Raw genomic sequence first — 17,143 nt, forward strand, 5'->3', positions numbered from 1 at the left:
CCCTTGAACAAACACTGCCAAAAGCCAACCAAGAATAGCTGAAGAGGGGCAAGAGGAAGCAGAGCCAGTACCTGGTTTCTCTCTCTTCATGCTGTATAATTAGGTTGCTGTAGAAGTTCTCCAGCGTAAGTTTGGCCACCGTCACTCTCTCCCGGGTGTGGTTACTCATGGGAAAGGATGTTGTAGTCCCTGCAGTCATTGCCATGGTAACATGTACTGAAACAGAGCATGTCAAATCATTACTCACTTGAAAAAAAATGATTAAAAAAATATATATATATAGACCTCTTTCCCACTCTCCATCTCCAAATTCTTAGACACTATAGAATTCACAGGAACGGCACTGTTCTTAAGATATAAGAAACTCCATTAAAAAACTGTATTATAAAACTATCCCAAGATAGCAGGAGGACTTACTACCCACTCTCTAAAAAAATAACAACAAGTTGGCAAAACAAAGGGAGAATCATAGCAAAGAATTACACAGGCTACAGGCAGCTCACCCAGCAGCGCTTGTCCACAAATGAGGAAAATGTACCTCTGGTGGACTTGAGCCCAGCCTGGGGGAGGGAAGAGGTGGCAGAGCATGGAAAGGAAAAGGGGGAAGCGAGAGGAGGACTAGGCAGCTCCTGCAGCTGGACATGTCACAGCTCTATGAACATTTCAGACTCCAAAAACTCTAGGTCCTACCAAAAGGACAGGGTAAAATGAAAAGTAAATGGACAAAACTCCTAACCCATCCAGAGGTGAAGCTATTTCAAGGAAAGAAGATAGCCATCAAATATCTTTGAATTTTAAAGCTGCTCAACCAAATTACATGTAGACATTTGGGGAGATTTCTAGAAACCATCACATGAAAATGAAATAATGGAATTGCCATATTTTAAATGGAAAAGTTCTGTTGTGTTTTTTTTTGTTTGGTTGGTTTTTTAAAGCAACAACCAACCACCAAGAATAGAAAACCCTTCCCCATCACAAGGCTATTAGGCAACCAGTCTTTCCGTTTGTTTCCTTTCCGACCGCTACTGTGCCATGCCACTGATGAAGTGAGTGTTTTCTGTAGCAGCTGTTTGTTACAGAGCTCCCTGTATTTGGATTCTCAAATTTAGGGGGGAAATCTTCTTAGGCAGCTGTAAACACATTACCCATGTAGATAAAGTACTTATAGGTCAGAGCATGTGGTCACTGAGCACTTAAAAACCAGGAAGAAAGAGGAAAGAAGAAAGGCTGCTCTCTTCGATAGCTTTCGATAGCTTTCATCTTGAACACAAAGAACTTGGATGTACTAGAACAATGCTTTTAATGCTGGGAAAAGACATCTTAGGCCAGTCCTGAGTCCCTTGCAGCTGGTCTAGGGAAGCCAGGGGAGATCAAAACAAACAAACAAACAAAAGCACAGTTTGTCCTAGGACTCATGCCCTACCTGGAAGTGGGTTGAGACACTTTAGGAGAGCCTCATGAAGGGGAACCATGAACAGCAGCATCTCAGCCCCATGCTCAGTTGTTCAGGTTGTTTTGGGGTTGGTTTTGGAAAATTACGCAGAAGTACATACAATTCCTTCTGATTATTTACATGATCCTTCTATTTCACCAGGGGATTTTGAGGAAGACAAATCCCAAATTAGGCTTATGATCTTCAGGCGGATCCTAATACCTTTTAAGGTGAAGCAATTAAAAGCTTCATACAGAAGAATATTTGTACATCCACATCAGGACAGGAAGATTGCTTAACTCTGCTGTGGGTTTTTCGTTTTGGATTTGCCTGCTACCCTCTGTGAGGATGGCATTTTATCTTGTGGATTTTTAATTAGATTTGGTGCGACAATAAGATATTTGTTGCCAGAAACACAGCTGCTGTGTCACAAATAAAGGCGTTTCATAGCATTACGTAGATATTATTTTAGCTGTGTATTTTGGAGTGTGCGAGATGCCAGAGTTCTGAGAATAAAAATGTATCTCTCTATACATATACAAAGAGGTTTTAATAGCACTACAGCTGCTTTAAGATGATATCAATATTTCTATTTTTTAATCAATCTTTTATCCTCTTCAATTTTCTACTAAAGAAAGATGAGCGCTGTCAACTCTTAGTCTTTACTAACAATTAAGGGGTTTTATTCTTTACACAATTATGTACCCCATATTGGACACCTCTCCAAAAGCTGGGAGAAGCAAGTACTGCTCTCCCTATTAAGTCTATTGTATAATATTAAACTCTCTTTCTCCCTAGATGGTGGGAAAAGATAAATATAAAACAGGTATCCGAGAGCAAAACTTACAGCATGCTGACACACCCAAATCAAACAGAGCAACTGCTAACTACACACTGGCATCTGTGATTAAGTTATTTCAAGAAATGACCTAATAGAGTAAAAACCTGCCTTCTGATCGTTTTGGAGTGTCAGGATAGTGTAGCATTAACCCGGGCTTGAAATGGATTAACCTTTACTTAAGGTATAATGAGCACACTCTAGCACTGGCAAGCAACAGGATATTTATCCTTTGCACATCTTGTATTCCTGGTAGGATAAAATAACACTGCAATTTTATTTCCTGTTAATTTGTTTTCCCCATGCTCCTATACTCACAAATGCAGACGTTACCAAAGAGCAAATCTAAGTCACTTGATTTTAAGCCTGTAAAAAGGAGATAATAATGCTAGCACTAGCACACCACGCTATAAATAGCAGGGCTGACCCTCACTGTGGTTCTACAGTACGAAAATACAGATGAGAACCCAACCCATAAACTAGCAAGCTCAGAGAAAGCTATTTACCAGAGAAGAAACTTGTAGCGACTTCACGGTCATACCAAAGCATAAGCCCACCAAAGCAGAAGGGATACATCACCAGAAGCGTTTGCTTCCAGCATCCCACGTATCCTGCGCACATGCCACCAGCCCTGCCTCCAGACCATGCTGTACCACAGCACAACATTTCCTTGAGACAGAATTTATTTTACATTTGCTCAGTTTGCAACTGGTGTTCCCAGGTGTCCTCAGTTAGCCCTGTCACCTTGGGAGAAAAAAACCCCAAACAACTAACTCTGTAAAACTGAGAAGTACCCTAAGCTCTCCAAGCTCCCCAAAGCAGAAAAGAGCACAGACCTGGCAGGAGACACAAGGTACCCTGCAAAATACTACATCAACTCACAGCCGAGGAAACCTCTTCATCCTTTTCCTCCTGTCTCTCTGCTTCCACTAACAAACATTCAAACAAAGCACAAATCCACATCCCAAACAAAATATTCAGTTGGGAGTAACCAAATAAAGTCCTTAAGCATGACCTTTGTAAACAAATGATGCTGGAGGGGATGGGTGCAGGGAGGAAAAAGCTTCAAAATGGGGCCTTTTATTGACAGCACACTACTTCTACTGACCTCATCACATTAACGGGAATGTTTTGAAAAGGTGCCACCCATAGTTCTTGGAAATGCCCTCAAAAACCTACTAATTCACCTAAATTCATGCCATTTGCATAATGGAACCATTCTACTCCTGCTGCATCACCAGCCTTGCATTAGGCTCCCTGGACCACGAAGAAGGTCTTATTAACCAACCAGCCACATTTGGCCAAAACTCCTCTGGCTGAGGAGGACTGAAGACCATTCTTTCCACAGAGCCTGTTACTTTGGAAAAAGTGATGCACTACCGGCTGCGAATGAGAGAGACATCAAACCTATCTAATCAACAGCAGACACTGAGCAGTGCGCAGCCCACAGGACAACGTCTCGGAGCTGCCAGAAGCAGAGACACTGTATGTGCTGCTTGGCCCAGAAATCGAGCCTGTGCCTCCTGGACAGATGGCTGAACTCACAGAGTGAACATTTCTCCTGGTGCCTGCTCTGCCCAGCAGCAAGCACCTATGGTCTGGGTGCAGGGGAGAGAGGGATGAGGAGCTACAGATGTGGGGTGACCAGGGAATATCTTCCCCAAGAGGCAGGTGGGACATGGGGAGGAGCTGAAGGATGTTCCTGAAGGACAAGGGAGAGCAGGGTACAGCAGCAGAAAGAGGACAACAGGCCCAATGCTAACAAGCTGGAGTATTCAAGAGTCTCCTTTGAGCAAGTCTCTCCTGACCAACCATCTCCTTTCTGGTAGAAAAATGCTGCCTGGTCCAAGCATATGTTTGATCTTTTTACTCCCAGATCTTTCCTGATGGGAAGCAGAGAAAGGTCAAGCAGTGTTTACTACAACTTCAGCCTGTGCTCCCATCTATCATGACAGCTCTAAGTCAAACCCTCAACTGATTTTCCTGAAAGCATTTCCACCATTGAAAACCCCACACCCAGCTTCTGCTACACAACCGGTAACTCAAAACTCATGTCCTCTCTGGGGCACTTCTTGGCAGCTCCCACAGTCCATCATTAATGTTTTCATATTAGGCTATTGGATTAAGACTCCAGTTAATGAGAGCAAAATCACTGAGGCATACAATTCCACCTGCTAGAACAATACAGAAGAGGAGAGATGGAAGAAATCAAGGCACCTGGAGAACTGTCCTCCCCTGAGAAACACACTTGGCACTTTGTGGGATCACTTTGTAATGAGGAAGGGATAAGAACACAAAATCCAAGCCTCTCGCACATCATCTACAGCCTTCACAGCCCCAGCTTGGGACATCCAGGATGTGTAAAGGCAAGGGAAAGCACAGAGCTGTCACTTGGCAGGAAGGAAGGATGGAAGTTTTGACACCCTCGGTAATTTTAGAGCCTATTTCTATGTATCCAGGTACCTCTAGACTTTAAAGAGAAAAGAATAATGACAGATGAAACAGGATCCCGACACAGATGTGCTCTGAGATCTCAAGAAGTTAGTTTTATTACCCCATGGCATACTTTCCAGCCCATAAAATGGAGAAACAGGACAGGGATGTGGAGTAGAAAGCATAATCATAACACTTCATGTCACCAAACATTTGAACTGTAGTGATGATTTTCCTATTGAAGTATTTCAATCAACAAGAAAAAAAAAAACACCAAAAAACAAAAACCCACAACAAAACACCAAAACCCAGCACCTCCCACAAAGCAGATTAAGTTCATCATTTCAGATCCTTCTAACATATTCTTCCAAGCTTTCACATTTACTTTTTTAACAATTTCTCACTTCAGTGATAATATAAATACGTGAGAGTATGCTACAAGCAGTGAAAACTGAAAACAATCTTTCCAGCTATCTTCCTTATTAGAAAGTTTCACATTTCTTAGGATACTATGGTAACTTATTTGATCAATTCTTGTTTTCTCTTATACAGAATGCCAGCAAAAGAGCAAGTCTGTACCAGTTAGACAGTGGTGGGTATCACAGCAGGGCTTCACCTCCATAAGAACAGGTCTGAAGGTGCCAGTCTCTTTACAGGCAAGTCTCCTGCACAACTGTGTTACATCGTATAGCTTGTTCTTATTATCAAATAAGGCTGGATCTATACTACCAAATTAACCTGGAACTAAGTCACACAATGGAAATATCATTCTTATTTTTGAAACCACATGTGTAGTATAATTACACAGCAGCCCTAGAATAAATTTACTCTGGACTCATTACTTAGTGCATGTTTAAGTTAGGGAGCAAACACCACATACAATTCTCTTGGAGAGAAAAGCACATTTTTTTCCACGTGACAGAACAATGCTACTTACATCATCCTGCTGGGTCTCTGATCCAGATTTAAAATTTAAAGCTATATACATGTTCATCAGGACAGGGAACACCAATCCTTCCTTCCAGAACAGCTATATCACTTCACAGAAAGGCCAAAAATAATTTTCATTTATACACCCAAGCACACCCTAAAGCCCAGCAATTAGGAAGGCAGTTTACTATTGCAGTTAAAAGGGTAAAACTGCAAAGTTTATAAAATTTCCATATACATTCCAAGGGATTTGGCTCTTGAATGAAAGCCTCCAGGTAAGGCAGGTACTGAAACATATTTCTGCCTTTCAAAGTTCCCATTTTCTCAGCATGACACATTTTGTCATTCAGCTTGCTCCCGACATGAAGTATACAAATGGCATTTTTCAAGAATTTGAAGGTGAAAGAGAAAGGAGAGATAAGCTTTCGGTGTCAGACCTGTTCCAAAGTAAACGCATACAGCTCAATAAAGTGAGTACCTTCAGAAACGCCAGCTATCACCACCGTGCATAGTGCTGGAGCTCTTCTGGGTGAGAAGCTAGAGCAGACATAGTAACGCTGCTTGGCTCCTTACAGACAACACAGCAAAGCAACTCACAAAATTGGGCTCTAAAAACCACTGCTGACAAGGATTATATTTAAAAAAATCTAGGAAAACACATGGACAGAGCAAGTCTTCAAGTATGAGCACCAGCCCTGCTGTCTCCAAATTGTTTGGATTCTCTTAAAGACAGACAGGAGGGGGCGGGCGAGAGAGAGAGAGAGAGATGGAAAAAAACAAAGAACAACATGGTACACAAATAACAGCATGATTCACACTAAAAGGCAGTGGGCAGGAACAGATAAATGAAATAAGCAACCAAAGGCTCTGCAGGACAAGGTGGTGTGACATACCAGCAAGGGTGAGGGGAGGAGCACCAGCTGGAGCAACAGCCACCCAGGCACCCTGAGCAACTTCTGAAACACGCAACTGTACATAGTATGAGCTGATGAAACAGAAGGAGAAAGTGATCATACTGTGGTATCAGCCTGGAGGGAAAATGACTTTCTGCACTATAGTTTCTGCTAGCACAAATTCAGCAACTGTGCTGTGTGTATTTTCACCATCCAATTGTTTATACTGAACCTCCTCCTGAAGAGGTTCCCTGCCTTCTTTTTCTATAACCCACTTCAAATCCACTTCCAAAGCTTTCAAGAAACCTTCAGAAACAAACAAAACACTACAGGATCCTGAAGTCTCCAAGCAGCAAGCAAACAAGAAAACATCGCTACTCCAATCTATGTCAATTATGGGCCAGTATTTTTCAACTCTTGGAGCCTGATCTTAATACTTGTGTTATTACCAAATACAGCTTTCCATGTTCAGAATGGAGCCTTGTCCCATGTTCACTTATGCCAATAAAAAAAACCCTCCAACTCAATAGGTTTTGACCTAATAGTCCTATTCTGGCATCTGGATGATGCTAGCTGTGCTACTGCTGTTACTGAAGTTGATAGTTATCAGATCAGCATGTTTGCCAAGCACTGCTCTGCGGTATGGTTGGGGGGCGGCGGGTGGGGGGGGGGGTTCCTATATAATTCATGTTTTCAGTAGTATCACCATTCACAAGCCCCTATTTTATTTAATATGCTACCTGAAGGAAGCAACATTCCCTGCCAAATAAAACAAATCAGATACTTCAAATGCAGATTATTCTTCGACGTTATTGCCGAGACCACATCTTTCTGATACCCTCCAGTTTTGACAAGTCCCCATCTGAGAAGGGAAAATGAAATAACAAGACTGCAACAAGACATCACTGACACTTCATTTACCTCATTTATATACTTCATTTCCTTTAGCTTGTTATTCATTCCCCAATGTGCATTACGTTCTGGTAAGTTTTGCTACTTTAAAGTTACAGAATGAATTACATTTGTTCTATTTAAAGTAGCACTAAGAAACCAAATAAAATTAGCCATGTTGGAACAGGCTTTGGTATTTAAAAGCAAAAGATGTTCAAATGTTTTAGCCATTTTAAGTCATTCTTGCTTTCCCCATGGAGAGTCTGGGTAAGTTGCCCATTATAGTCACAGCTAAAAGCAGAGCGTGCTCCATGACTCACCCAGCCCCAGCTCATAAACCAAAGAGTGGACACTCCCAGTGCCCGACCCCCACGACCATGAGAAAACCTTGAGGAGACATTCAGACACACAGGACTTGGGGATGGAAATGCTGCATGGGTCCTACAGCCTCAGTGGCTGCTGCGCTTCTGGGACCAACAGCACCAGGGAAACCCAGGGGACTGCGAGGCCCAGAGAGCAACTCGGGGTGTCAGTAGCTGGCTCCAACATGCCCCCTAAACCCCAGAAGAGCTTTTCACCCAATGCATCCAAGTAGGAGATGCTTTCAAAACAAAGGAACTTAGTTTCCTATCTTGGGGTAGACTCCTAAATGTACAAATACACCAAAATGTCAAGGAGACTCTCTCAGTAGACTAGGCAAAAAAACCCTCCAAAAAACAACAACAAAAACCTCCAGCAAAGGCCACGGCTGTATGCACACTGTAAGTTGGCACTAGCCAGTACTGTTTCTGAAAGAAGCCGTCCCACTTTCCATCAAACCATCTGCTTGTTTCTTTCCTGCTGCCACTCGATGCTTTGTGCCAGCACGAGAAGCTGTGTAACCCAGATTGAGGAACCACACTGGGCTGAAACGTTTTCTTTTAAAACAGCTTTGGTGAGGCTGGTTTCACCTGCGCTGATTGAAATGGGCCACCCTTCCCCAGGCTGAGTCTGTTCATTCCTTCCCATGGAGTTTGTCCAAAAGCCAGAAGTAAGTGACAGGGCCTTGTCTTTTAATTTGTCTCACAAACTAATCATACAAATCATTCCAACACACCCACAGTAATGATAAGGAAATATTTCCTAATATGGAATAAAAACTGAATATTGGAGTTGTGCTGCACTTCAGGATTTCCTGCTATTCAATGAAGCCAAGCAGCAGAGGTCTCCCATGAACAGCGGCCGTGATTCAGTTCTCTGCTGCTTTCAACTAGCAGCAAGCACGGCTGACAAACACAAATTCATTTCCCTGATGGGAAAAGATACCAGCTGGGTGAAACTACATATGTATACACAGAAATATGTATATATATGGATGTATATATATAGATGAACTATGTATATTTACACCTATATAAAATATATGCACTTTGTTTTCTTCCTTTTAATCTTTTGCCCACTTCGAGTACCGAAGAAACTTTTGATCCAAACATCGTAACCTTTGCTTTCATTAACAATGGGAGACTGGTCACCTGTAGTTTAGAAACACAAATCGATTAATAAGGTCACTTCCATCTTGGCTCCACTTGCCTCAACCTTCGGCGATAAAATTACATTCTTTATGCTCTACTATCAATAGCTCTGTCCCAAAGTTAAGAGTACATTTTGAGACATCCTGTACTTAGAACACTCGCTCAGCACTGAATGACTTGCAATGACATACCGAAATCTTCATGAGCTCAGTCCTTTCAAATAACTCATTTTATTTTCTTTACAGAGGGCTTTTTTAGACAATCGAATCATTTGGGTTTTAGCAGCACCCACTCAAATTGCTTTACTGTCCACGTGTGTGTGGCTGCAAGGTAGGACTCCCCCATCCATCCCATTAACCTCACGTAGAGAGTGAGGAGAAAATAGGAACAGGAAGGGAATAGAGGTGCTGGTGTATCCACACACTGCTGTCTTCCAAGGAGTGCTCCAAATCAGAGGTCAGCTCAGGACAACACTCTGGGTGACTAAACAAAGCACAAGACACAATGAGGGAACTAGACTTACAGTCCCATGCAGCCACCCCTCTCTTCCAGGGTTTACTGCGGCATCTGAATTGATGCATTTTGATTTATTGGTGACAAGAGAAATCAGTAGTTTGCTGAAAAGCTAACAATGCTGTGCAATGAAATGGCATCTCATAGCTTGTTTTAGCTTACTTGTATCTTTCCTTTCTCCTGGCTCTCCCCAAGTTTCATAGTGCTGCAAATCTTTGTCCTTAGAAATGTCTAAAAAATGGGAGGCTCTTCTATCTACCGAAGTAATTGCATTCCTGTGCACTTAAGCATTCTCTCAGCTTTTAGCAGGTACTTGCATCCAGCCATATTCAAGAAAACATCATTTTAAAGATCTGCTAAATTAACTGGCATAAAAAAGCCCATGCTAAATATTTTGCTGCAATGTTTTGGATCATGAAATAATTATGAGCAGAGCAAGGTCAACAACCAAAAATCTGCTTCCCTCCTCAGTTATTGGTTTTCTGAATAAAATTATACTCAGGTCTAATGAAAGATATGTCCCACTCCAAAACATGTACAACTGTCTAAAAGTAAAATTCAGTTACAGTAGATTTCTCTACATCTAGCTCTTTCATGGCCAGGATACATAACTTAGGACAGAAGTAAAGAATAAGAGGAGGAGCTTCTAATGTGGTGCCTGCATAAAGTTTCCTTGAAATTGTAATACATTTTCAGCTTTGATCCAAGAAACTCTACTCTCAAATTTTAGGGATGCTGTAAAGCCTTTCTATTTTCTAAGGAGCCTAGGGAAGCAGAAGTAGAGGGCGGCTTCGCCTTTGGAAACTAGAAGGGACTTTTGCATCGGAGAATGCTGGAGGAGAAGAGAACGCTAAGTTTGTTTTTCTTTTTACTGATGTATGTTTGAATCCCTGACTCTTGCTAGGCTCTTTTTAGATCACATCAATCAAATTAAGTATAGTAATCACACACGATAAGTCTGTGCCAGCAAAGGAGCTGACCCCTAAATGAGATGCAGAACATCAATGACTGGCTATGGCCTGTGCAATGCCTCTGGTCAGGGTTAATGAGCACAACAGATCCCTCTGGCCTTAAAAAACTGCAAATGCAGGTAGTGCATCTTGTTAGTATATGCAATACTAAAGAACAGATGTTCGCCCACTCAAATCCCACTACAACAGTTCATTTTTTTAAGTATGATTTTTGGAGGAGAAGACAGTTGTTGGCACATAAAGCAGACTACCTTGATGAGGCCCAGGATACACAGAGATAAAAAGACGTGTGTGGTCTCTTGATGTAAGAGAGGAATACGTGGTACCACCTTCCTAGTGCCTGAAGCTAGGAAGCAGATTTGGAACAGTGGGGATGGAGCTGTGCCAAACTCTTACCACCAAACTATCAGGAGATCTGGCCATCAGTACCAAAGGTGGAGAAAGAAATATTATTTAATGAAGGAACCATAACGGCAACATCTGATCCCTATAGTGATAACAAGGACAACTGAAAAGAGAAAACATTACCATTTTGCCTTATTATCAGACTGGTTTAGAGGAGAACAGTCAATACAACTGTTTTTTTTGCATTTCAAAATTTATATCTCTTTGAGAACATATATATCACTGTATCAATCTATATATCACTTTGAGAACAAATATACACTGCAAGTAGGTAGCTGGGGCTTATCCTTCTGAGATTTAGAGGTTTAGTTATAGAGAAAAACAGCTCTTTCAGCAGCACACTCGCAGAACCTCGCCTTCATGAAATCTGAGAGTCTTCTGCAGCCTACTGCTTAACGTCCCAACTGCTCCTCTCCTCTAGGGCTGAAGAGCGACCAGGAGTGCTTTGTTACGGCTATGTGCATACACACATGATCCCTCCTACGCATCACATATCTGCCTTTCCAGGAAGATAAGAGAAAGGCAAAATAGAAAAAGAAAATAGAAGATTTGCACCTAGGTGAAAGATGATGAGGTTTGTGATGGACATTAGTTGCCTGTGGAAGGTTACTCTCCAGTCTTGGCCTGGGAAAACTCACTCAGAATGGGTGGTGTTTTCCTTTAAATTAATCTCAGAGATTTGATTCTATTATCTGGTTTCCTAGTTAAAGGACAAGAGAGGCAAAACCAGGGTGTGGGTAAAAGCTCTGGCTATATCCAGCTGCAAAAGAAAGTGAGAGGGAAAAGGAACAGAGGATATCTGCTTAAGTTTCTGTAAGATACTAAGCTGTATGCAGCTGCTATGACACAATTAAACATGCAAGAATGGTCAAATTTCCAGATTAAAAAAAAAACCACACAAAACTTAAAGATGAAATTGATTGTGGCAAGAATAAGAGAACAAGACAACAACTTGTTTAGGAGCAAACCTTTCCCACCAAGAAAGCCTTCAAAACAGTCTTGCAGCATGTCCTGTGGGCTAAGCATGCTCTTGACTGAGAAAAGGAGCAAGACTCATCAGTAAGAAGGACTCTTCATGGAACACAGGTCACCTCATACAAAGGTATAGGCTTTACAGGAAAGTAGAAGGAAAAGCAACACTTGTGTTCCCGCAGAACAGCTCTCACTGTTCCTTTTCAAGCTGTAAGTGTTTATTGCCCTGTAAGGTGACCAAGTGTCATTGTGCCTCCGTTTCTTTATCTGTCAAGCAGAGACAAAGACAAGCGGAGTTACCTGCAGGAAATTCCATTTCAGTGCAAACAATGTATAAAGATGGAGACTGGTGAAGTGGCAAATAAAGAAGTCTTTCAGGCAGCAATCTGAATTGCTTGACAAGTTGGATACAACCAGCTATTTCCCATAAATAGTAACTAGAGAAAAACCCAAATAAGCCGTAGGAAGAATGAGATCATTTCCACTTTTGAAATATTATTTAACATTAACATTTCCTTACGGGGATGGGCCCCATGCACAAGGCCCTTACACAGAAAGGATAGATATTGCTGCCAAGTTCTATTTCAAGGAGTGTCAATGCAGGTCTATGAATTGCTTCTGAGAGAGAGGGGCCCCTCCCTCTCACTCTGCTGATTCCTCCAGTCCTGGCCACGGACTCCTACAGTTTTCCCAATAATGCAGCCACAGCCACAACCACAGCCGAGTTAGGTGAACTCAGCAGCCTGACAAAACTAAGCTACCAACCACCCCCATGCTCCTGTAAAAAGGAGACCATTTCTCCATAAAATCAACAAGTTGGTTTGTCCCACCCTCCAACTACATAAATGTTGAAAATTCAGTGAAAGAGGAGTAATGAAACATGGATCGGCACAGAGGACAAGGGGGAGAAAAGCACTGTCCCTTTTGCAGGCACCCAAATTTGAACTACATCCAAGCAGGGTTTGGATACACTTGTGGCGATAGGAGGATGGGACTGTCCCTTTTCACAGTGGCCAACTATATCAGATTGGGTACAACATAAACCCCAGAGTGTAACAATGACAACTGTTAAACAAACGTTAACTCTTACCAATGAGTCACGTTCTTCTTGCATCAACTTTTGCTGGCTTCGTTTGGAAACGGGCTGATAGAGAGGATAGCTTTGCAAAGCTTTCAAAAGACAGGCTATAACTACTTCCTCACATCCCTCTTTACTTCAGGCTGAAACAATGCAGAACACAATTCATTTGATTTTGATGAAAATGGTTATGGTGAGGCTAATCATGATGTACAGCTGAACATCTATCCCCTCAACAGTGTATCACATGCTGCACTCTTCATGAATAACTTTGGCTGTATTTACAAAGACCAGGAAGGGTTTGTACTATGTGCTGCTGCTTCTTGCTTCAGAAGCCATACCGAGCACTCCTCCTGGAGCACTGCTTGGTTCCTGTAGGTTGAATAAAGCCTGACATGGACAAGCAAGCTCAAACAGCAACGCTGACATGGAGCAGAAGTCCACACTATGCAGTAGACACAGACATAATTTGTACTTGAATTTGAATAGTTTTATGCTCACCCAAAGAATGCTGAGAGCAAAGACTTAGAGCAAAGCCTCGTACCTGATCTACAGCAACACACCAGGAACATCTACCTTAAGGCCTACTCTAATTTCTTACTCATTCCTTAATGCATCTCCTCTCATTCTACTCAACAACTCTACCAGAAGAGTTAGCAGTGAAAGTATCCCTAACACAACCTCTAATGGTGACTTGTGGACAAATTGTCCTGCAAAGTACAACCTGGTATTTGCCAATGATGCAAGCGCTGAAGTCATGAATATTTTGAGCTTTCTTTTTCTAATTGCAGATGATGTATGTACAGAGGAAGGATGCTCTTGTGGCTACAACACAGGAAACTGCATTAAGTAACAGATGATCTGGATTCTATTTTATTTCCCATGTGTGAAAACAAACCCTACAGAAAAAAGAAAGAAAAGAAAAATGTACTTAGGGTGTGCCTCAGTTACCCTACATGAAAACAAACCGATCATTCCTGTTGCTAGCAGGTCATGTCAGGAGGCTTAATAAGTTCATATGCACAAAGAACCTGGGCTCTTAAGAGTAAAGATGCTAAAGAAGTATTAAAAAATTATTAACTCATTCTGAAAATTGATTATTTAACCTGGCCCCCAAACTTAGGAGACATGTGGCCCCTTCTTTGTCATTTCACTTCTCTGAGCTGAGCTGCCCATTCAATCAGACTGGACAACAAGTTAACTCCTACAATCGACTGCAGAAGAGGCATTGATCTGTATACTGTGGATTTAGAAGGGTATGTGGCAAGATAAGCAACTGAGATGTCTTTCACTGTTCCAAGGACAGGGTTAAAGTCTCATTCTGATTTCAGAAATTGGAGGAAAATATATAGGAAAAGGCAATAGAAAGGACAATTAAATATTAATATACTGCAAGTGGCCAAGTTTGGTGATAACATTCCAAGTTGAGCTACACTCAGCCTTGAGTAAATGTTGCTATTGTGAATCCAGATGAAAGCATTCATTTGAATGACTCCCCAGTCAATGTTTACACATTCAGTTGCTCATATGCAAATAACATTAATCAGCTGTCTTTTAAAGTACTGATAAATAGACAACATTTGGAAAGTTTTACCAGTTTCCTGGTAAAGCCGCACATAATATCAGGAATGTAGTTTGTCACATTGATATAACACAGGCTAAGACAGAATACTTCTCAATTTCACAAATCACTAGGAAGCAGCTGCTCTGCTATATTTTCTTCACTTCTGAAAATATAAAGAGCACTACGAAAATAAAGAGAAAGGAGTCTAATAACGTAGTATTAGTACAGAATCAAAAACATCTATCTCTACGATTCCTCAGACAATTAATTATTGCTTCAATTAAGTCTTAAAATACATTTCAACTTGCACTCATTTACAAAAAGAAAACCAAGGAAAATCCCTTATTTTAGAAGTACTCCTGGCAGTCAGAAAAGGTCTGTGCAAAAACTAGCACTTTTTATTGCACAGATCATGCCCCAATTGATACTGAGCCCTACCTCCTTAGCCTAGATGCATAATAAAAATTTCATTGCTCTCCCCAGATCTAAGATGATAATGAACAGGGATGGAAGCAAGATCTGGAGGCTAGTCTATGTTGGTTTGTGTTTTTTTTTTTTTGCATCCCCTTGATTAAAACCTTGCAAAATAAATCAGTAATAAAATAAATTATGGAAACTTCAGCAAATCCTGAAAGCACAGGGAAGCTGCTTTGCTGGCAGCCTCCGGAAGGGAAGGTGTGCCCTCCTCAGTCCCAGCATGCCCAAAGCTGCAAAGGTCTCTTGGTGTTGTTACCAAGCCTCAAGCTGCTTTCCTCTCCTTTGGGTTATTCCTCATGTTAATAATGCCAGAAAGCATTCTCCAATGAAGTGGAGCTGCAAGCTTTATTCTGCTTCCCTATGTGATGTACCTTCTTCAAAGCTTTCAAGCAAATTATGTTTTGCCCTTTTAAAGTATTTTCTACCCAGATCTTGAGGTACTTTGCAAAACTGAAACATAAAACACATCATCTTGGTAAACCAAGTCAGCAATTGCATCACCACTGACTACAAAGGAAGGTAAATGAACCCAGGCTCAATCCTGGGACGACTTTGAAGGTGTATGAACAAGGGAAGAACTTGACCAGAGAATCCTGCCTTTTAACAAGTATCTACAGCAGCCTGCGGAACAGACCCCTTCCAACTCCACCCATTTAGTAATAGAAATAGATCCAAGATAACATAGGCTTACATAGCACTCTCCACATATAGTTCTCAAACTATGAGGACAATTTCAAAGTGTAATTTTCAGAAGCTGCCAGAAACCTGAAGAAAGAGCTGAGACATGGAATTGCTGCGTTAGTCCTGACTCTTACCTTAAGCTTAGTATTACAGTCAGATAGGTCAGCACTGGGGAAAGGCCAGTTGTTCCTCTGGCAAGCCTTCATACAGATACACGTTTGAAAAATAAAATGTGTGCACTTAAGGAACATAAAAATGTTTTATGGAATCCTATTTTTAACACTAAATGGCACAATGAACTATGGGAAAAAACTAGAATTACAGCAGGAAACAGAAAAAAGCTCAGCTGACCTAAGCCCATGGTTTTTCAGAGGTGCAACTGCAGAGGAGCTCTGCCTACTTACACTGCTGTTCACACGGGGCCCTGGGGCTTTCGCAGCTGCTATTGAGGAAGCACATTCTTCACGCTCTTCTGGAGAAAAACAAAGGGATTCTGACTATGCTGTCGGCAAAACAAAAGGAGTCTGTGAATTCACAAGTTTTTGCATGCACCTGCAGGGATATTTTACTAAGGTGAAGCCAGCAGATTTTACTATTGTTGAAATTTCAACTGCCATAGAAAACTACTCAGAAATCACACAGCAGTATCAGAGAGCGTATACTTGCATTCGAGGCTGCACAACTGGAAGTCCACCAGGGCCTTGCTTGTACCCATCTTTTTCTCCTGAAAAACTGTTAACCTCTGTTCTACCAGCTGTAGTGGCAGAGTCCTAAAATAGTCACCCTTGCAGAAGGTAGAAGCAAACACCTCCTCCTAGTGCTTTTTCATCTCCACTGACTACAGAGGACAGTTAAGATGACTAACTCACTTGGATGTGCAACTTTTAAGCACCCAAGGGGAGGCAGATGAATCCTGCCTGGCAGCTGACACAATGCCAACTCTCATTGTGATGAGGGTAGCTGGAATCTTTGGATTTAGCTGTTTGCTTCTCCTGATCATCTCAAAAGCCTGTAACTGTTAGCCATGTCTATAACAGGTTTCTCAAACACTTTTAGAAACCCAGCCTCATCAGATAGTACTCCTACAGCAAATGGATGTGACTTACAGTTAAAATGTGTTCCAAGGGCCAAACGAAGTAAACAAAATAGGTGGCATCCCTCCCCCATCCCCATCTGCACCACAGAGCACTGGACCCTCCCAGCGGAGGACAACTGGGCAACTGTCTGTAATGTGGATAGATGCAGCTCACACCACACTGAAGACAATTTGAATCCAACTGTGGTTTGAGCATCTTGTCATTTTTACCTCCTTTAAGTCTGGGCACCTGATAGACAGTAAAAATATTCTCCACATAAAGACAAAAGATGAAGATCTGAAGCTCTCTATATAGCATTTGCTAAAAACACCTCTTTGGAGACATCCTTTGCCAAATAACTGCCAAAACTTCAAAGGCCGAATTATAACGTTGAAGTATTTGTAATGCAAGTTTGTTATGCTTCTTGTGAAGCATGGCTGGCAGTCAGAGATGGCATCTTTCAGCTAAAAGACCTGGT

The 17,143-nt window shown here is 41.7% G+C and overlaps 1 protein-coding gene across 2 annotated transcripts in view; it reads right to left on the reverse strand.

The window, feature by feature from the left end:
• STK38L (serine/threonine kinase 38 like) overlaps positions 1–17,143 on the reverse strand; it is a 47,748-nt gene that overhangs the window by 18,252 nt on the left and 12,353 nt on the right. Inside the window, exons 1-2 of one of the 2 annotated variants that reach the window (XM_075051924.1) lie at positions 15,994–16,037; positions 72–216 (exon numbers count right to left, since the gene is read on the reverse strand). In XM_075051924.1, coding sequence (XP_074908025.1) covers positions 72–205 — 134 coding nt within the window. In that variant the 5' untranslated portion in view covers positions 206–216; positions 15,994–16,037. Of the gene's footprint in view, positions 1–71; positions 217–15,993; positions 16,038–17,143 lie in introns of those variants that run through there. The other variant, XM_075051923.1, reaches the window with a different exon arrangement.

Source organism: Buteo buteo, chromosome 19 (assembly GCF_964188355.1).
Source record: "Buteo buteo chromosome 19, bButBut1.hap1.1, whole genome shotgun sequence".
NCBI classification, from domain to species: domain Eukaryota; kingdom Metazoa; phylum Chordata; class Aves; order Accipitriformes; family Accipitridae; genus Buteo; species Buteo buteo.